This window comes from Eulemur rufifrons, chromosome 7, assembly GCF_041146395.1.
Source record: "Eulemur rufifrons isolate Redbay chromosome 7, OSU_ERuf_1, whole genome shotgun sequence".
In the NCBI taxonomy this organism is placed as follows: domain Eukaryota; kingdom Metazoa; phylum Chordata; class Mammalia; order Primates; family Lemuridae; genus Eulemur; species Eulemur rufifrons.
This window is the reverse complement of record NC_090989.1, coordinates 278,949,785-278,970,197: the sequence shown is the minus strand read 5'-3', so window position 1 is coordinate 278,970,197 and position 20,413 is coordinate 278,949,785. Positions and strand designations below refer to the sequence as shown.

Genomic DNA, 20,413 nt, shown 5'->3' with positions numbered 1-20,413 from the left:
CTCTTACAGATCCTTTTCTATGCATATATATGCAGGTGTGGAAAGCTATGCACATATACCATGGCTTTGTGACTGGGATATTATGCACATTGTTTTGCAATGACATTTGCCATTCAATATATTATAGACACCTTCCTATATCATTTCTTACACATCTGCCACATGCTTTTAAACTACAAAATTTTCCAAAATATGGACATCTAATAATTTGTACAAACCTCTTTAAATATATTCATAAGACAAAGAGCTTCTACTTGAAGGCCTGTTGATTCACTTCAATCAATTTAGTGAGGATTTATTGTAAGTGTAAACACTAACTCAGGGGAGCGGGGTTTGACGCAAATTTTATCCTGTGGCCTGGGGGAGGTGAGGTAACTTTCAATTATTCTACCTCTTTGGGGCTTAAAAAACTTTTATATTGGAAAGAACCTCAGAGATTATCTGAGGCCAGGTTCCAGGGCCCCATTTGGGGATTGAGATGCTCCCTGCAGAAGACAGCCATCTGAAGCGGGTAAGGCCACTAACTGGTCACACTCCAGAGTGAGCAGAAACTGGTCTCTGGACCTCCATCCAAATGCTCTTCCCACTGTACATACTGTCTCTCTGGCACTAGCATGCACTAGACTTTGAAATCAAACCTTGATGTCCTTTCTCTGTCATATTGCTATGATCACCTTGACACAGTAAAGCAAAGTGATTCAAATGGATTTTGGGGCCATATGATTATGGTTCAAATCCTTAATCCCCTACTTACTCACTGTGACTTTGGACACATTATCCAATATCTCTGTGTCACAGTTTCCCCATCTGTAAAATGAGAAAGACCACACATGCCTCGTAGGGGTATTGTGAGGATTAAATAAGTTAATGTGTATGAAGCACTTAGCTCAGTGCTTACAATGGTAGTTAACACTGCTGGCTATCACCAGCACGTTATCACCTAGTTTAAATAGTACTTTGACCTTCATAGTAAGGAAGAATCTTGTGATTTCTAATTGGTTTCTTATTGATCCTCCATGGAGTTTGTAAAGTCTTCTGTCTTCCACTTTTTTCTCTGCATATAATTTTTTTCATTCAACAATGTTTACTGAACACCTGCTATGTGCCAGACACCCTTCCAGGCACTGGAAAGACCATGATGAACAAGCTAAACAAAAGGCCTATTCTTAAGGTACTTACACTTTGGTGTGGAAGGGGCAGACAGCCAATAAACACAAAGAAATAAATAAGATCACCTCAAAGAGTGAACAGTGCTCAAAGGAAACTTAAGAGCATAATGAACTGTGATGGGGGCTTGGGAGAGGGTCCTCTAAGGAGGTGACAAGGAGGAACCAACCCTTGAAGATCTGAGGAAGAGTTTTCCAGGTATTAGAAGAGCAAGTACCAAGTTCCCAAGTTGTCAGGATCAAGGATGGAACAGACGGAGAACAAGTCTGGTGAGACGTAATGAGCTCCAGGGAAGGAGAGAATGGTTTACAATGTGATTGGAGAGGTCGCCCCAGAGTCTTGTATGGTCTTTACACAGTGACTACTTGCTAAGGTCCACTCCTTGAACCCTAAGCCTCATTCATTCACTGTCAAACATGACTCCTCCCTGCACCCTCACTCCCACCCCATCTCTGGCACCTGGAATAAAATAATGATCTGGCAAGTGCCTGCATAATGAATGAACACTGAGTGGCACAGCTGAGCACTGCTTGATGGAGAGGAGCAGCTCTGTTCAAGGTGTGTCTCCTGGCTGAGCGAGGGGATTCAACCCAGGACTGCTCCATGACCACCAACATAAGGATTCAGAACAAGACTGCTGTTTGAAAAAAGTATCAGATGCCCTTTCACGATGACTGCTGGGGAGAGAGACCTCTTTATTCTTGAGGAATATGACAGGTTATATAACAATGGCTCTTCCAGCCAGTACAAGTTTGCAAACCAGATGGATTTGGAAAAAGTTCTTGCCTTAGCTCTCCTTATTCAAATTCAGTGAGGAGTGTCATACTGTGTGAATGTATAGATATAAACGCTCAAATTAAAAAAGTCTGTCATCTGAGAATTTCTCTATATACTAATTTTTTCCACCAGTGACTGACTGAGATATCATAACCTTAGCCAAAACACTTTTAAAAGCTCATATTAGGGCAGGTGTGATAGCTCACACCTGTAATTCCAGGACTTTAGGAGGCTGAGGCCAGGAGTTTGAGATCAGCCTGGGCAACATAGTGAGACCAAGTCACTACAAAAAAAAAAAGAAAGAAAGAAAAGACAAGACAAAACTCCATCAATAATTCGGTCTCAATAAGAAAGAAAGAAAAAAAAAAAGGCCAGGTGAGGTGGCTCACACCTGTAATCCTAGCACTCTAGGAGAACTGCTTGAGCTCAGGAGTTCAAGACTAGCCTGCGCAAGAGTGAGACCCCATCTCTACCAAAAAGCAAGGGAAAAAAAAAACAAAACCCAGCTGGATGATGCTGCTCTCGCCTGTAGTCCCAGCTACTCGGGAGGCTGAGGCAGAAGGATTGCTTCAGCCCAGGAGTTGGAGGTTGCAGTGAGCTAGGCTGACACCACTGCACTCTACCCAGGGTGGCAGAGTGAGACTCTGTCTCAACAAAAACAAACAAGGAAACTAAGCACCTTTCCTCACAACCTCCCACCCCTTCAAAAAAAATTTATTTTTAAGAAATAAAGAAAAAAATTGCTCACAATGATAGTAACATCTAACATTTATTGAAAGTTTACTATATGGGAGATAGATATTTCCTTATATGGTTTACATATACCATCTCATTTAAAACCTCAGAGCAATCCTCAGAGGTTAAGTGTTATAATCACCCCCCATTTTACAAAGCAGAATACTGAGGCCCAGAGAAGCGAAGTATCTAGCATTTGCACAATAAAATGCATATAACCAGTCTATGGAGGATACAAAAAAAGTATAAATCAATTTCTTTACCTCAAGGAACATACAATCCAGTTGGGGAAACAAGACATTACACTTGAACCATGGTAACATAAAAAGTCTCACTGCTGGTAAAAATGTAAATGGTACAGCCTTTGAAAAACACTCTGGCCATGCCTCAAATGGCCAAACAGAATTACCACATGATCCAGCAATTCTACTCCCAGGTATACATCCAAAGAAAATTAAAACATATATCTATATAAAAACCTGTACATGAAGGTTCATAGCAGCATTATTCATAATGGCCAAAGTGTGGAAACAATCCAAATGTCCACCAACTGATGAATGGATAAATGCAGTGTATCCACACAATGAAATATTATTCAGTCATAAAAAGGAATGAAGTACTGATAAATGTTACAACATAGATGAAACGTTAAACATGCTAAGTCAAAGAATTCAGTCACAAAGGACCACATACTATGTGATTCCATTTATATGAAATGTCCAGAATAGGCAAATCCACAGAGACAAGAAAGTAGATTAGCAGTTGCCTAGGGCAGGAGGGATGGGAGTTTGTGGAGACATTTAAGGAATATGGGATTCTTTTTTTTTTTGGAGATTCTTTTCGGGGGTAATTAAAGTGTTCTAAGATTATGATGATGGATGAACCATTCTATGAATATACTAAAAGCCATTGAACGGTACACTTTAAATGGGTATGGTATGTGAATTATATCTCAATAAAGCTTTTTTAAAAAAGTGATTAGAGATTTTTAGATGTAATTTCAAACTCAAACTCAAAAAAACAAATGCAGTTTTGCTTAATATAGAACCGTTCCATAGTGCCTTCATCTGAAGACAGGTACTGGCTTACCCCTATAAAATATCAGTTATCTAAAATTATAATTTACTATAATTTTGTATATAAATTGTACTTTGTGGAAGTGGGAGAGACCAAAATAGAGACCACAAATTGTCAGGCACAGGGCAAGCACAGGTTACCACCCCCTTCAACTGCGGAATGACAGTTGCTTAGCTCGGTTATAATCTGAAAACATTCCTATTTAGGTTTGATTTTTGGGTGGCGGGGAGTGGGAGAAAAGGGTGGGAGCCATTGTTTGGAGTTGTCACAAGCTTTAAAATGTGTAGGCATGAGTTAACAATTGACTTGATTACACTGCCTAGTGAGCACACCCAGAGATTGCATAAGACTCAAATGTCCAGCATTATAACATCCAAAACTTGGGCTGCTGCCAATATCTGAGAGGAGCGCCTGATGATAAATGCCTGATATCTGAGAAACCGAATCCTAACCTCAGACCCAGGCTTACAGAAATCATTGTTAACTTTCCCTTTCAAGGGAGAGCCTCATTTTTTATCTTACTTTCCCAATTAATACAGTTTGGAGTGGAGCCAAAAGGTTAAGGAGCTAGAAAATCTCTAGGCAAAGCATCACAGACCCTGGAACTTTGATCAGTAAAAAGGAAATCTCAGCGTACAACGCTGATTAGAAACAGGAGTTCCCAGGTGTATTTTAGAGGTAACAGTTACTTCACCTCCATTCTAAAGGAGAAATATTTTCTTCCTGATGTTGCCTAAAATGTAATGTTCCTTGGATCAAAGGAGCTATGAAGTTATAAAATACATACAAATAGAAAAATAAATCAAAAATGGAAACCAAATAATTTATATCTTCTTAAAATCAGTAGCTTATATGAGTCAATACTATTTAGTTATGTTGATATTTTAAACCAAAAAGACTAAACAAAGACAAAAAATTATGAAATGGCAATCTTCCAGGGGAGAAAGCACTACTATCACTTCATAAGCACTGTTGAATAAGATGTCTTCAAAAGGAAGGACTGAAGAATGAGGACCATTTTTCTACAAGATAATGATACTAGTATTCAGTTATTTGGAAAGCATGTTACATTTGCTAAGAAACAAAAACAAAAAAGAAAGAAAGAAAGCAAGCAAGCAAGCAAGCAAGCAAGCAAGCACATTGCCCTGTACATTACCAACAGCAGCAGACCTCATCTTTTAATGTCCCATTTGGTCTGCTGGCCAGCCTGAATCTGTTTCTCTTAAAAAGAGCTTCCTCCTAGTACAGACTCCATGGTGACTGCAGTAATTCCTCCTGGAACTGCAAGAACCCAGAATAGGTATCTTGATCTCGGCAGGAACCCAAGATGTGACCGGCACCTTAAATTGGTAGATGTAGCACTTAATGGCTCCAAATAACACTTGTTGACTTAAATGGGAGTTTCCCTAAGGGCTAAAGGATTAGTCTAAGGCTAAAGAGAGGGGGAAAGAATGGAGTGTTTCATTTAATCCCAGAAACTCAGAGCAGACAGGGGACATAAGATTACTTGGTTCAATGGTTCTCTGTGGGGAGTGGTTTTGCTCTCCATCCTCCAACTCTGGGGACATTCAGCATTGTCTGGAGACATTTTGATTGTCATGGCTGGGGGTGCTATGTGCACCTAATGGGTAGATGCTAAACATCCCACAATGCACAGTTCACCTGGCCCAAAATGTCAACAGTGCCAAAGTTGAGAAACTCTGATGTAATACATTTTATAAAGAAACTGAACCCAGGCCAGGCACGGTGGCTCACGCCTGTAATCCTAGCACTCTGGGAGGCCGAGGCGGGTGGATCGTTCAAGGTCAGGAGTTCGAGACCAGCCTGAGCAAGAGCGAGACCCCGTCTCTACTAAAAATAGAAAGAAATTATATGGACAACTAAAAATCTATATAGAAAAAATTAGCTGGGCATAGTGGTGCATGCCTGTAGTCCCAGCTACTCGGAAGGCTGAGGCAGTAGGATCGCTTAAGCCGAGGAGTCTGAGGTTGCTGTGAGCTAAGCTGATGCCACGGTACTCACTCTAGCCTGGGCAACAAAGTGAGACTCTGTCTCAACAACAACAACAACAACAACAACAACAACAACAACAAATAATTAAAGAAACTGAACCCAAGAGAGATCAAGTGACTTATTCATGACAGTGGTGGTGAGAGTCATTTTATTCTCTTCCTGCTTTTTTTTTAAGACAGGGTCTCACTATGTTACCCAGGCTAGACTGCAGTGGCTACTCATAGGTGTGATCACAGCACACTACAGCCTTGAACTCCTGGGCTCAAGCAATCCTCCCACCTCAGCCTTCCAAGTAGCTGGGACTACAGGTGCAAGCCACCGTGCTGGCTCCATCTTATTTTCAAGTCCAAGATTCTGACCAGCCCAATCTGTTCTGCTCTAAGATTTAACCTGTTTCAGGTCTACAGATCTGAAGTTAAACATATTAAAAAATCTTTAGTCCAACACATGACAAGGACCAAGCTCAAGATCCCTCTGGAATCTTCAATATAGCCATTCTGTAGGTGTCAAACCAACATAAAAGCCTCAAGGAGTCTTCCAGAAAGCAGTAAATACCCATCCCCACCACACACACACAAAGGTCCAATGTCAGGAGGGCTGCTTCCTCTTCCCAAATCCATGTGACTGGTTACAATGAGATACCAGGAAAAGAAAACATCCTGTTGGAGTTTGGGCCCAGGATCAAGCACAGGAAGGAGGTGGAGCTCCAAGAAGAGAAGAAACACTGAAAATCCAAAAGAAATGGCTGAGTGCACTAACTCTCACTGGAATATGCAGACTGGGTAAGATCTTCTCAAGCCAGTCTTCCACAGTCTATAGAGAAGTTTCCGCTTCTTATGTTTGTTTGTTTGTTTTAATAGAGACAGAGTCTCATCCTGTCGCCAAGGCTGGAACAAGCTGTTCTTTCACATTACCTCATATTTGAGCTCTTAGTTTATCATTTTTATGTTTGAGAGTGACTTAAATGGTTTTTCTGTACCCGTCTTCTTTACCTGAGCCTATATGCCACACTTTTACAAAGTTCCCTTGTAGATTTTTCTTTTCCTTTTTCACTTAAATCATCAGAGGTAGTTCTCTCTGGCCATCTGCTTTTATCAAAATGTGTAGGCAGGCTCTCTTTGACTCCCTTCCCCATGTACCTAGGCATTACTTTAACATTCCCCTCTGAATACAAGGTTAAGGTCCTGTGTTGGGATAATAGTCGGTGCTGCCTGCCTTCAGCCAGGAGATGAGTGGGTAGGGGAGAAATGACTGGAGTCTGTCTCTCCACCCTGTGTGATTTGGTTAAAAGTTCTACACCAAAGACCAGTCCGTTGAGGATATCTACTGGGGTCAGAAGACATGACCTTAGACTTCACGTGATTTCCTACTTCAGAGTGATCTAATGCTGTGGTCCCCAACCCCTGGGCCACAGAGTAATACTCCCCATTGCTCGTTCACATCACTGAGCTCCACTTTCTGTCAGATCAATCACTGTCTCCCATCACCCCCAGATGGGACCATTTAATTGCAGGGCTCCCACTGATTCTGCATTATGGTGAGCTATATAATTATTTCATTACATATTATAATTTAATAGTAATAGAAATAAAGTACACAATAAATGTAACATACTTGAATCATCCCCGAAACCATTCCCCCCACACCCAGATCTGTGGAAAAATTGTCTTCCATGAAACCGGTCCCTGGTGTCAAAAAGGTCGGGGACCAATGATCTAATGGGCTAGTTCAGTAGGAAATTCCTGGATTTGAGGTGTTCCAAATATGTGTTTAGCCAGGCATGGTGGCTCATGCCTATAATCCCAGCACTTTGGGAGGCCAAGGTGGGAAGATCGCTTGAGCCCAGGAGTTCAAGACCAGCCTGGGCAACATAGCAAGACCCCGTTTCTACAAAACAAAAGAAATATGTGTTGGCCGGGCACGGTGGCTCACGCCTGTAATCCTAGCACTCTGGGAGGCCGAGGCGGGTGGATCGCTCAAAGTCAGGAGTTCGAGACCAGCCTGAGCAAGAGTGAGACCCCGTCTCTACTAAAAATAGAAAGAAATTATATGGACAACTAAAATATATATATACAAAAAATTAGCCGGGCATGGTGGCACATGCCTGTAGTCCCAGCTACTCGGGAGGCTGAGGCAGCAGGATCGCTTAAGCCCAGGAGTTTGAGGTTGCTGTGAGCTAGACTGACGCCACAGCACTCACTCTAGCCTGGGCAACAGAGTGAGACTCTGTCTCCAAAAAAAAAAAAAAAAAAAAAGAAATATGTGTTTAACCTTGTGTCTCTGTTTAGTCAGGCTTTTGTTGGCTGCCCAGAAAATTAGCCCTAGAACTCTAGGAGACTATTTCTACTGTCTTCTCAGTGAGAAAGAGAAAGAAAGAGCCAGTCGCTTTGCTGTGTTAGGAAACTAGGGTGTGGTGGTCCCCATGGTGGCCACGCCCCTCTTCCTTCCTGGAATGCAGTTCTTATAAATGATAAAGTCTTATTTTTACCTTCTGAGTCTGTGGCCTTATTTTCTACAATAGATGTGTGGTAACTGACTTAGCAGGCCCACAAAAGCTGACTCCTTTGGAAGTAGAATCCTAATCTAGCAGTAGGGAACAGTGAAAACCAACCAAATGTCCATAACAGAATCCTCAAAGGTTTCAAGAACTGGCGTCATGAGGTGCCTCTGGAACTTAAAAGAATGGGAGGGGCATAAGGCATGTTGGTAGAACATCCTAGACCCCCTCCTCCACTGCCCATTACTGGGTGACCCCTTCTCCCAACATGGGAGAACACTGATGATTCCCCCAGACCGGGCAACCCAAGACACAGTTGAGAATGTGGGTCTAACCCTGAAAACAGAGGGACTAAATGACATATGTACATGGCTTGCAGAGAACCACACTAGCCACCACCCGCCTCCTTCATCCACTCAGTTCCCAGAACTCTGGCAGCTAGACCTTTATCTCCCAGGCAGGAGACAAAAGACAACTTCTCTGGGAAATTTGACCCCAAGAAGAAAAAGCTAAAGACACTGACATTAGGGGTCCTCAACAAATAGCCCACCCAGATCAGGCCCACCACAAGGTGAGAGCTCCTAGTCACCTTTTATCTCCTGTTCTTAATCACAAACAGACAACCAGCATTTGCTGCACATCTGAGGAAAGTTCCTACACAGAAAACAGAGGCTAACCAAACCAAACAACTAAAACAACAACAAACTGGAGGAAGGTGAGACTATGCAGAGATTTTTTTTTTTATTTTTTTAAAAAGGAGAAAGACATAAAAGGAGATACTGCATCCATGAAACAAAAATTGGGAGCTATAAAAAAGAAAGCTATTAGAAATTTTTAAAGAACATGACAGTAAAAATGCAAAATTAAATAGAAGGCTTGGAAGATAAAGTTGAGGAAATCTCCCAGATATCCCCCAAAGAGATAGATAATTGAAGAGAATAGATAAGAAAATTAGAGGACCAATCCATGAGGTCTGACATTTGAATGGCAGGAATTCCATTAAGAGAGAATTGAGGTGAGCAAATCATTAGTGACGTTATTTAAGAAATTTTCCCAGCAGGTAATCCACCATAAGATTAACTAAGGGAAAGCAAACTGGAAAACTTTCTCAATAGCCACGATTGCCTTGTCTTAAAATCCTGAAGATGCTTTTACTCACAACACAAGGAGATCTGTGGACTAAGTGATTTTTAAGGCATTTGCCTCACAGTAGTCTAGTGGTTAAAGCCTATAGTATGAAAATAACCCACAGAGGAAGGAGACTCTGGCTCACCTCCAGTGTTTTATTTTCCTTAAATCCCTAGCAACCAGAACCAGCGATACCGATGTGCCCAGAGACTGGGGAGGGGGCTTCTCTCTGGATGCTCTTCTGGCTCAGAAGAAACTGAGGGAAGAGATCAGTGGGGTCTGGTTCACCCTATCACATTTAGTATGGGGGCTCCAAAAACCATTTAAGCCTAAACGTTCTTCCTCCCCTGCTCCTGCTGCCAAACCAAAGCAGCTTTGCTCCTACCGCCATTAAAGAAGTTCATGAGGATCCTCTGCAACTGGATTACAATCAACTAGAAAATCCTGAGCTGCATCTAAACACAGTATAAGCAGCCTCTCAGCCTCACGATTGCAACACTCCTATGACTTCCTGTGAATCTATGCTGGCATGGAACATGAAAATGATACTGTGTCCCTAAGAGACACAGAGAAGGAAAAAATCTGCCAACATGATTAATCCAACAGACTAGTACAATCTGACTTCCTGCCCTCGGTAAGAGTCTAGACTAGATGCTTCTAAGATCCTTCCAGAGCCAAGATTCTACAAGCTGATGCCATCTTAACATAGCATAAAATCCAAATCCTCAGAGTCTTGCATTTTGACTGACTATAACCACTTCCTCATTTCCTCCTCAAAATGATCGGGAGCAATGAAGCGAATGCAGAAAAGTACTGTTTAAGACACAGGGGAAACACCAGAGAGGAATACTCCTAAGAAGTTTCCAAACTGACAAGCCTCCCAGGCTAGAGAGTGGAGGCTTGTTCCTAAACTAAAGACTCCTGGTTGCTGGCTCAGCTTACTTGGAGTCAATCTGAGGGTGGGCCCCATGAGTTACAAAATCATAGACACTGCTCTGCGACATTCGTCTCCTCCAGCTCCAGCTCTGGCTCTCAGGCCTGCCGGCTACTCTTCCCGGGCGCTTCCCATAAATGTCAGTGTCCACTGGGGCTGGACCCAGGTCCTCTTCTCTTTTCACTCTACACTCTCTCCTTGTGTGTCCGACCCACTCCCACATTCAGTCATCTGATGGCTCCCTAGCCCACACCGCTGCCTGACCTTGAACATGTCTACCCACTGCCTGTTAGTATCTCCCCTGAGGTGCCTGAAACACGGGCCCACAAACCTAGTCTTCCCCAGCAAATCTGTTTCTTCTCCTGCCTTTCCTCTCTCAGCAAATGGCACAACCTTCCAACTGGCTGCCAGAGCCAGAAAACTGGGACCCCTCCCCAACTCCTTCGCCTCCCCTCACCCTTCACAGCTAAGGGCCAGGACCTGACCCTTCCACGTCCTAAGACTCCTTCAAGTAGACCTCCTTCTCCTCACCCCGCTGCTCTCTCCCTGGCACAGATCACTGTCCTCATTACTGTATCCCTATCCAGGACCAACCTCATGGCCTCCCATCTTCTCCACACAGTAACCAGGGAGCTTTGTGGAGTAAATCATAACAATGCCTCTTCCCAACCCAAAACCTTCAGTGGCTTCCCAAGGCTTCTAGGATAAAGATAAAAGACTTTAACAAGGCTAAGAGGGCCCCCTGCATCTCTCCAATTGCTCTTTGGACACACCCCCTAGCTCTGGCCAGACGGAACCTTTCCCTTTTCTTGCCGAGCTTAGACATTCCTCTACATGGCTTACTCTCCCCCAGGTCCCACCAGCACCATCCTTCTGCCTGGCCAACTCCTCCTTCTCCTTCAGGGCTCCCTCCACCTCCCTCATTCCCCAGGCCTTGTTGGAGGCCCCCCATATCACCCATATCGCCCCAGTCAGGGCATGCACCCACTGTATCACCAGTGCCTGTCAGAATCCCACAAGGACCAGTCTACTTATACACTACTATAGCTGCTGCCTGCACAGCACAGCCCCTGGCACATAAAGAGACAGCATAAATATTGGTTAAATGAATAAAAACACATGGTCCCAGACCCCACTGCGGCATGCTGAAATGGAAAGAAGCCATGATATGTGGTCCTGGAGTCCTCTGACATCTCAGAAGTCCACCAAACAAGGAGTGACTGCTAGAGACTGATTTGCATATTCATAGCCAAGCTCCAAAGATTTTTTTTAAAAATTTGTCTCTACTTTTCTCCATCTCTAATTTTTTTTCTTCCCAAGAATAAAATAGGCTTTCCCAGTGTGACAAATACTTAATATATCATTCACTTCCTACAAGGTCAGCTCTTAGACCAAATAATTAGTAGACATTTAAAGAGAAATATTAGTGACATACAAGAAACAGAAAGAAAGAATATTGGAAACTGCCCTACAAGAGCAAGCAACTTGCGCCATCGGTAGTTACTCTTCCTTCAGAGCCCAGAGATGTATAAAGTTCAGATTGACAACAGAAGCAAACTGCTTTAACAACTGCAAACTTTCCCAAAGCTGCATCAGAGTGGGCAACAACTGGCTGCTGTCTAGTAATTACATCATGTTTCTCTCAGAAGTACAAGTGATTCATTTCCTCAACTCTGCTAATGATTTATTCAGTAACCCTGAGCAGGTAAACTAATCTCTGTAATTATATCTATAAAATAATAATAACCCCTTATATTGGTTCTTCATTGTTTTCCAAGTAATTTTTTGCATACTATTTAATGTGAGTCGCAGATGAGTTCTATGATGCTGGGATCCAAATTTCCAATTTAAAAAGAGGTTAAATAACATGTCCAGGTCACCCCCACTGAGACTATTAGCTGCATGGTCTGACTTCAGGTCCAGAAATTTTTCCACTATCCAACAATGTATCACCTTGATTTAAAAAAAATTTTTTTATTAAAAAAAGTAAAATTCTTATTTGCTGAAATGAAAATGAAATGAAATGAGGTGTCTCAGACACTTCACCCTAACTTTAGCTCTTGCAACTGCCCTGCACAGAAGCAACTATGAGAAAATCAAGTAAGAGCCAGGAGTTCCCAAAAGCACTTCTCACTAGGGCTCAAAATTATGGCTATTGAGTTGCCAGTGATAACTATAAAATCTGGCCTGACCACTCCACCAAAGAAAATATACTTCGTTAGCTGCCAAATAGCTATTTGTCTCAGAGGTGCTGTGTGCCAAAGAAGCCAGAGGGAAACACTTTTTGGACACTGGGGCAGATACATGCTCTCTTACATCTAATGGAAAACATAGGGATGATACCTGAGTCCCAAATCACCTCTTAGGGAAATTTTGCCCCAATTTAAACTACTAATCACCCCACTGTAAGAGTGACATCTGGCCAGGCCCGGTGGCTCACACCTATAATCCCAGCACTTGGGGAGGCCGAGGCAGGAGGATTGCTTGAGGCCAGGAGATCTAGATCAGCCTGGAAAACAGCAAAAACCTGTCTCTACTAAAAATTAAAAAATTAGCCCTGGCCGGGCGTGGTGGCTCACGCCTGTAATCCCAGCACTCTGGGAGGCCGAGGTGGGCGGATCGTTTGAGCTCAGGAGTTCGAGACCAGCCTGAGCAAGAGCGAGACCCCATCTCTACTAAAAATAGAAAGAAATGATATGGACAGCTAAAAATATATATATAAAAAAAAAAATTAGCCGGGCATGGTGGTGCATGCCTGTAGTCCCAGCTACTCGGGAGGCTGAGACAGGAGGATCGCTTGAGCCCAGGAGTTTGAGGTTGCTGTGAGCTAGGCTGATGCCACGGCACTCACTCTAGCCTGGGCAACAGAGTGAGACTCTATCTCAAAAAAAAAAAAAAAAAAAAATTAGCCCTGTGGTGCACCTGTATTCCCAACTACTCAGGAGGCTGAGTTGGAAGGATTGAGCTCAGGAGTTTAAGGTTACGATAAGCTATGATCACACCACTGCATTCCAGCCTGGGCAACAGGGTGAGACCCTGTTTCTTAAAAATAAATTAAATTATCCTGGTTGGAGCTAGAGCCCATTCTTTGAAGTAAAGTATCACAAGAATGGAAAAACAAGCACCACATATACTCACCATCAAATTGGTACTAACTGATCAACATTTAGGTGCACACATGGAAGTAATATTCATCGGGTGCCAGGCAGATGGGAATGGGGTGAAGGAGATGGGTAAATTCATAACTAATGGGTGGGGAGCGCGCTGTCTGGGGGATGGGCACGCTTGTAGCTCTGGCCTGGGCGATAAAGGCAACATATGTAACCAAAATGTTTGTACCACCATAATATTCTGAAATTTAAAAAAAGAAAAAAAATTTAAATAAATAAAAGGGAAAAAATTGAAAAAAAACAAGAGTGACATCCTCTTCAAAGCAAAGGAGGGCTATATTTAGAAATAAATGGCAAGAATACTGCATATTAAGAATTATGGAGCAAAAAAAAAACTCTACGGGATTTAACCAAAGCTGTACTTAGATGAAAATTCATAATCCATAGATGCTTTTATTAGAAAACCAAAAAATGTTTCTAATAAATTAACTAAGCATTTGATTCTAGAAATCAGAACACACACCCCACAGAAGGAAGAAACTGATTTTTTAAAGCGAAATAAGTTTCTAGAAAATATTGCCATGAAAATAATAACACAAACATAACAGAATGAGAAAGGGGATCACAGCTACAGATAGAGAATATATTTTTTAAATTTACACAAATTTATATTCAATAAATTTGAAATTTTTAAATTGAAAGGCCTATTTTATAAGGAAATATAAATTGTCAAAATTGACTCAAGAAATAGAAAGCCCGAATAAATACATAATAAATTTAAAAGGCTGTCAAAGATTTATCTTCTCCCTCCAAAGCAATAGGTTCAAGTAGTTTCAAGGATAAACCATTTTTAACATTCAAGGGAAAGAATTTCCATGTTACTTAATTTATTCTGGAACATACAAAAAATATGGGAAACTTCCCAATTCATTTAATGAGAGAGAAATTCTGATACAGAAGATCTAAAAAAGACTTAAAAGAGAAAGAAGAAAATATACAGTATTCAATTGCTCATTCCAAATATTTATATTTATTGAGTGCCTACTATGTACCAGCACTGTTCTACGTGCTGGGGACACAGCAGTGCCCAAAACAAAGCCTATGCTCTCCTAGAGCTTACATCTGCATGGTAGAGGCAGGGATAAATGGAGAAGTAAGTATAAAATGTCAGATAATGACAAGTGACAATTCAGCATGGAAAGGGGGGGGTAGGAAATTCTGGGGGGAAGTAGAGAAAAGTCTCTATCTTATATAAAGTAGTCAAAGAAGATCTCACTGGTAAGGTGGCATTTGACCAGAGACCTAAAGGAATTAAGGGCACAAGCATGCAGATATTCGAAGGAAGAACATATCAGACATAGGTAAGAGCAAATACAAAGCCCTGCAGTAGGAACATACTTGGAATGATCAAAGAACTGCAAGAAGGCTCCAACATGAATGAATATAGATGCAAAAATAATAAGCAGAATCTAATAACACAGAAAAAGAATAATACAATCAGGTAGAGTTTATTTCAGGAACACAATGATTCAGTATCAGAATTAATTGTATTACCTTAAGAGATTAAATAAGAAAAACTATATGATCATTTCAATAGAAAATGAAAAAGTAGTTAAACCTGATTTTAAAAGCAAAGGAAAAACTCTTAGTTAGCTAGAACTAAAAAGAAAGTAGTTTAAATGTCACTCTGTAGGGAAGCCCTTCTTTAACCTCCCCCATCCTATGTCAGGCCTCATAATGCTCATAATGCCCTGTACCATTCCTTTTTTTTTTTTTTTTAAAGAGACAGGGTCTTATTCTGTCACCCAGGCTGGAGTGCAGTGGCATGATCACAGCTCACTGCAGCTTCCAACTCCTGGGCTCCAGCGATCCTCCCACTTCAGTCTCCTGCGTAGCTAGGACTACAGGCATGCACCACCATGCTGGGCTAATTTTTAAATTTTTTTTTAGAGATAGGGTCTTGCTATGTTGCCCAGTCTGTTCTTGAACTCATGGCCTCAAGCGATCCTCTGGCCTTGACCTTCCAAAGGTCTGAGATTATAGGTGTGAGCTACCATGCCCAGACCTCTTTTGTAATTCTTATCACAATTGTAATTAATAACTTATCTGTACTAATTGTAAGACTATAAGCTCACTGCTGTCCATAGCAGGCGAACAACAAACTCCAGGAATAAGTCCAATAAGAAATTAGCAACATTAATCGGGTGTCAGGCAGATATGAGGGGGGTGGGGATGGGTGTATATACACATAAACGGGTGCGATGCGCACCGTCTAGGGGATGGACAGGCTTGAAACTCTGATTGGGGGGGAAGGGGGGCAAGGGCAATATACGTAACCTAAACTTTTATACCTCCATAATATACTGAAATAAAAAAAATAAATTAGCAAAACTTGGCAGTTCCGCCATGGCCTCCTTGGGAGCCAGTCGCTCTCCTCCCGGGTCTCGCCGGGAGCCGGAGGTGCGCAATCTGCGACAGGACAAGTATTCGGTGCTTTTACCCACCTACAACGAACGCGAGAACCTGCCGCTCATCGTGTGGCTGCTGGTGAAAAGCTTCTCCGAGAGTGGAATCAACTATGAAATTATAATCATAGATGATGGAAGCCCAGATGGAACAAGAGATGTTGCCGAACAGTTAGAGAAGATCTATGGTTCAGACAAAATTCTTCTAAGACCACAAGAGAAAAAGCTGGGGCTGGGAACTGTATATATTCATGGAATGAAACATGCCACAGGAAACTACATAATTATTATGGATGCTGATCTCTCACAACACCCAAAATTTATTCCTGAATTCATTAGGAAGCAAAAGGAGGGTAATTTTGATATTGTCTCTGGAACTCGCTACAAAGGAAATGGAGGTGTATGTGGCTGGGATTTGAAAAGAAAAATAATCAGCCGTGGGGCCAATTTTATAACTCAGATTTTGCTGAGACCAGGAGCATCTGATTTAACAGGAAATTTCAGATTATACCAAAAAGAAGTTCTACAGAAATTAATAGAAAAATGTGTTTCTAAAGGCTACGTCTTCCAGATGGAGATGATTGTTCGGGCGAGACAGTTGAATTATACTATTGGTGAGGTTCCAATATCATTTGTGGATCCAGTTTATGGTGAATCCAAGTTGGGAAGAAATGAAATAGTCTCTTTCTTGAAAGGATTATTGACTCTTTTGCTACTACATAAAAGAAAATTATTTATATTTATGTTCATTTCAATTTAAATGTAAAGCCTGGTTACTGATTTTTATAAAATGTACTCTTACAGTATAAATCATAAGGTAAGGTAAATTTCATGCAAATCTTTTTTTTTTCCAGAAGAAACTATTTCAAATTAAATTATTTTAAAGTAAAAAAAAAAATTAGCAAAACTTGCATGAATGACATAAAAATACCTTAATAAATATATAAGAATGCTATGTTGTTCTATGGAAGATTCAATTTTTAAAAATATCAATTCTCCTTAAATTAACCTATAAATTTAATAAAATTCCTATAATAGTCCCAACATTCATTTGGAATGGTAAAGGACAAGAAGAGCTAAGAAAATTTTGAAAAAAAGAAACCAGGAGATTTCACCTACCAGATCCAAAACATACTGTAAAACTATGGTTACCAAGACAATGTAGTACTTCCAGATGGAGGGGGAAAAAAAGTCAATGAAATAGAACCAGAAGTTTAGAGCAGGTCCATATGAGAATTTTGTACATGGTCAAGGTAGCATTTTAAATCAGTGAGGAAAGAAAAGAAAACTCAACATATGATATTTAGACAATTGGCTAGATTTTGACGGGGGATATAAATTTAATTCTGTACTTCATACATTCACAAAAATAAATCCCATAGGGATTAAAGACATAATATTATAAAGGTAGAAGACAACATAGGTAGCTTTCCTTATATTATTGAGTAGGAGTTTTCTAAACATGATAGAAAGCATTAAGATATGCTGACAGATATGACTACTTCCATTTAGTAAAAACAGCAAAAAACAAATTTAAAGACAAACTTGAAAAATATCTGAAACATATAACAAAGGGCCAATATCTCTCTTATCTATCTATCCGTACGAGCTTCTTTAAATCCATAAGAAAAAAATAAATAAAAATAGACAAGACATATGTTAATTATCTATGGGTACATAACAATTTATACCAAAACTTAGCAACTTCAAGCAATGAACATTCATTATCGCAAACATTCTGAGGGTCAGGAATCTGGGAGTGGCTTAGCTAGGTGGTTCTGATGCAGTCTGTCTTCTCTGAGGTGATAGTTAAAACATCAGTGGCTCACATCCGTAATCCTACCACTTTGGGAGGCCGAGGAGGGAAGATCACTTGAGGCCAATCTGAGACCAGCCTGAATAACAGCAAGTCCACATCTCTACAAAAATAAAAAAATTAGCTGGGCATGGTGGCACACCTATAGTGCCAGCCATGTGGGAGGCTGAGGCAGGAGGATCACTTGAGCCCAGGAGTTGGAGGCTGTAGTGAGCTATGATGACGTTACCACACTCTAGCCCAGGCAACAGAGCAAGACTCTGTCTCAAAAAAAAAAAAAAAAAAAAAAAAAAAAAAAAAACAAGACATCAATGGGTGCAACTATCTCAAGAATTCACTAGAGCTGAAGAACCCACTTCCAGTCTCACTCCTATTGTTGGCGGGTCTCAATTTTCTTGCAGACTGTTGGCCAGATACTTCAGTTCCTTGCAACCTGGGCCTCTCCACAGGGCTGCTCACAGCATGGCAATTGGCTTCCCCCAGAGAAGTGACCCAAGAGAGAGCGAGTGCCCGAACACCCGAGATGGAGGCTGCGGTCTCTACAACCTCATTTAGAAGTGACGTATCATCACTTTGGCCGCATCCTGTCAGTCACACAGACTAGCCCTGGCACAGGTGGGAAGAGACTACACAGGGTGCAAATACCAGGAGGTGGGGGCCACTGAAGGCCATCTGTGGGCTGCCTATCGCAGAACAGAAAAAGAGCCGCCAGAAGCAGGCTAGGAGCCAGTAGGAAAGGGAGGAGGAGAGCAGGAACGGCAACTAGGCACTTTCCCTTTCCACCCTTCTATGTGATTTGATTTTCTTTTTTTAACTTTACAAGGAGCTCTACTTTTAAAATTTTAAAAATAAAAGTTTCAAAAAATATTATTAAGGAAAACACAGAGAATGTATCTCTGGTTCTGGCTGGGTATCACCAAGAGCTTGCCAGCTTATGCCAGCCTCCAGTTGTGACAAGAACAACCATTTATTGAGAACCTACCATGTGCCAGGCAATGTCCTAGTCACTTAAATACATTATTCCTAATGCCAAATGTCCTAAGTAGATACAATTAGTCCCATTTTACAGATGAAGCAACAGGCACAGACAGATTAAGTAGCTTAACACTGCATATGAGTGGTAAGGCTGGAATTCAACCCCAGGTTTCTCTGGCTCCAAAAGGCTGATCTCTCTTGACTAGAACAGCCCACCTTGCCCCTCGATGTCCCCACAAACCACTTGAAGAAGGGGTGGAGGGAAGGCCACCAATCCCTGAGCACCAGGGAGACCTTCAGAAGGTCCAGAATCCTGCACTGAAAGACTGCTACCAACCAAAATGGCTGAAACATTCCCATCCATTTGGGCTCGTTATTGTGTTGGTATCAGAACAAGCTGGACATCCCGATGTTCTGAGCAAGGAGAAGCTCTCTCCTTTAGACCATGCACTTTCTAATAAAATAACTAATTAACAGCCAAAACTATTCATAAAAGTTCTGAATCACTGGTCAAGACAAACGTACATGTTCTCACAATTCACTCCATATCCATCCCTCCAACATTTTCCCCAGATTATTTACTGATTAAAATCTAAGGTTCCTTCTCTAGCCCTGATTTTTTCCACAAGGTGATGAAGTGACTACAGGGACCTTCCTCTGGGGACTCAGACTCCTCCCATCGTCTCATGGTGCTCAGCAGCCCCTGAGAGGTGAGTTCAGGTGTCACCTACTTAGCTCTCCCGCCAAATTACAGGTGGAAGGCAGGAGAGATGGGAGGTGTCAGACTCAGCCTATGCAGATGCTCCTCCTTTTCATCAATCTTCCCCACTACCTGCCCTCCCCACATAAATATCCCAACAGAGAAAGCTTTGAAATTTGCACTTTCCAAGTCAATTCAGACTCTCTTACACAGTGGCTTCAATATTTATGGGGCTAGAGATTATGATCCATTGGTTTGAACTTCAAATCTAATTCTAAAAATTATTGTTTTGCTTAGAATGAAACTGCAACAATAAAAACTAAATGTATCAATCACTTACTAGGTTTCAGACACCGTCCTTGGCACTTCACATGGTTTGGATCATTTATTTATTTGGTTAGTTAATTTTTTTTTCATTTACTTCAACAGCCACACTAACCTGGATAGTTTGAGTCATTTAATCCTCCCAATAATCCCATGATTCTCATTAGCCTTATTTAACTTGAGGAAACTGAAGCCCCAAGAGTTTAGGATAATTCCTCAAAGTTATGAGTCAGTTGTTATTATTTTATTAGTAATAGTTAATATTAAATATTTATGTACTGTTCAACAAGTGCCAAACACTATGCTAAGTGCTTTGCATATGTTAACTTGTTTAATGTTCACAGTAACCCTGTGAGAGAGGTGTTATTCCCTGCCCTGTACAGATGAGGACACTGAGGCACAGAAGCAGGGAATGTGCTCCAGGTCTCGCAGGTAAGAGGCAGTGGCAGGATTTGCACCCGGGTGGTCTGGCTGGAGACATCAGACTTCGTCAATATCCACCTTCTCAGATTTGGGTTCTGGCTCACAGGCAGCAGAGCTTGTACTCTTAACCTCTACTCTTTGGTTTTTGATAGTGAAGAGGATTTTTCCGCCTAAATTATTCCAGATATGTACCGGATCCCTATGGCAGACAGGCCCTCTGGATTCTATTCCTGGTTCTGCCCTTGACTCATGGATGATATTGGGTCAGTCAC

The 20,413-nt window shown here is 41.5% G+C and overlaps 2 protein-coding genes across 6 annotated transcripts in view; one reads left to right on the top strand and one right to left on the bottom strand.

Annotated features, from left to right (window-relative positions):
* The window catches only part of STXBP1 (syntaxin binding protein 1), a 78,591-nt gene that overhangs the window by 45,107 nt on the left and 13,071 nt on the right, over positions 1 to 20,413 (bottom strand). The window lies entirely within an intron of this gene.
* LOC138387992 (dolichol-phosphate mannosyltransferase subunit 1-like) lies at positions 15,845 to 16,663 on the top strand. The gene is made up of 2 exons (XM_069475270.1): positions 15,845 to 16,340; positions 16,398 to 16,663. The coding sequence occupies exons 1-2, from the start codon at positions 15,845 to 15,847 to the stop codon at positions 16,661 to 16,663; spliced, it is 762 nt and encodes a 253-aa protein (XP_069331371.1).

Coding starts and splice junctions, on each gene's coding strand:
- LOC138387992 (XM_069475270.1), top strand. CDS start 15,845: ATGGCCTCCTTGGGAGCCAGTCGCTCTCCTCCCGGGTCTCGCCGGGAG. Junction 16,341..16,397: donor GAAAAGAAAAATAATCAGCC/GTGGGGCCAATT, acceptor CTGATTTAACAG/GAAATTTCAGATTATACCAA.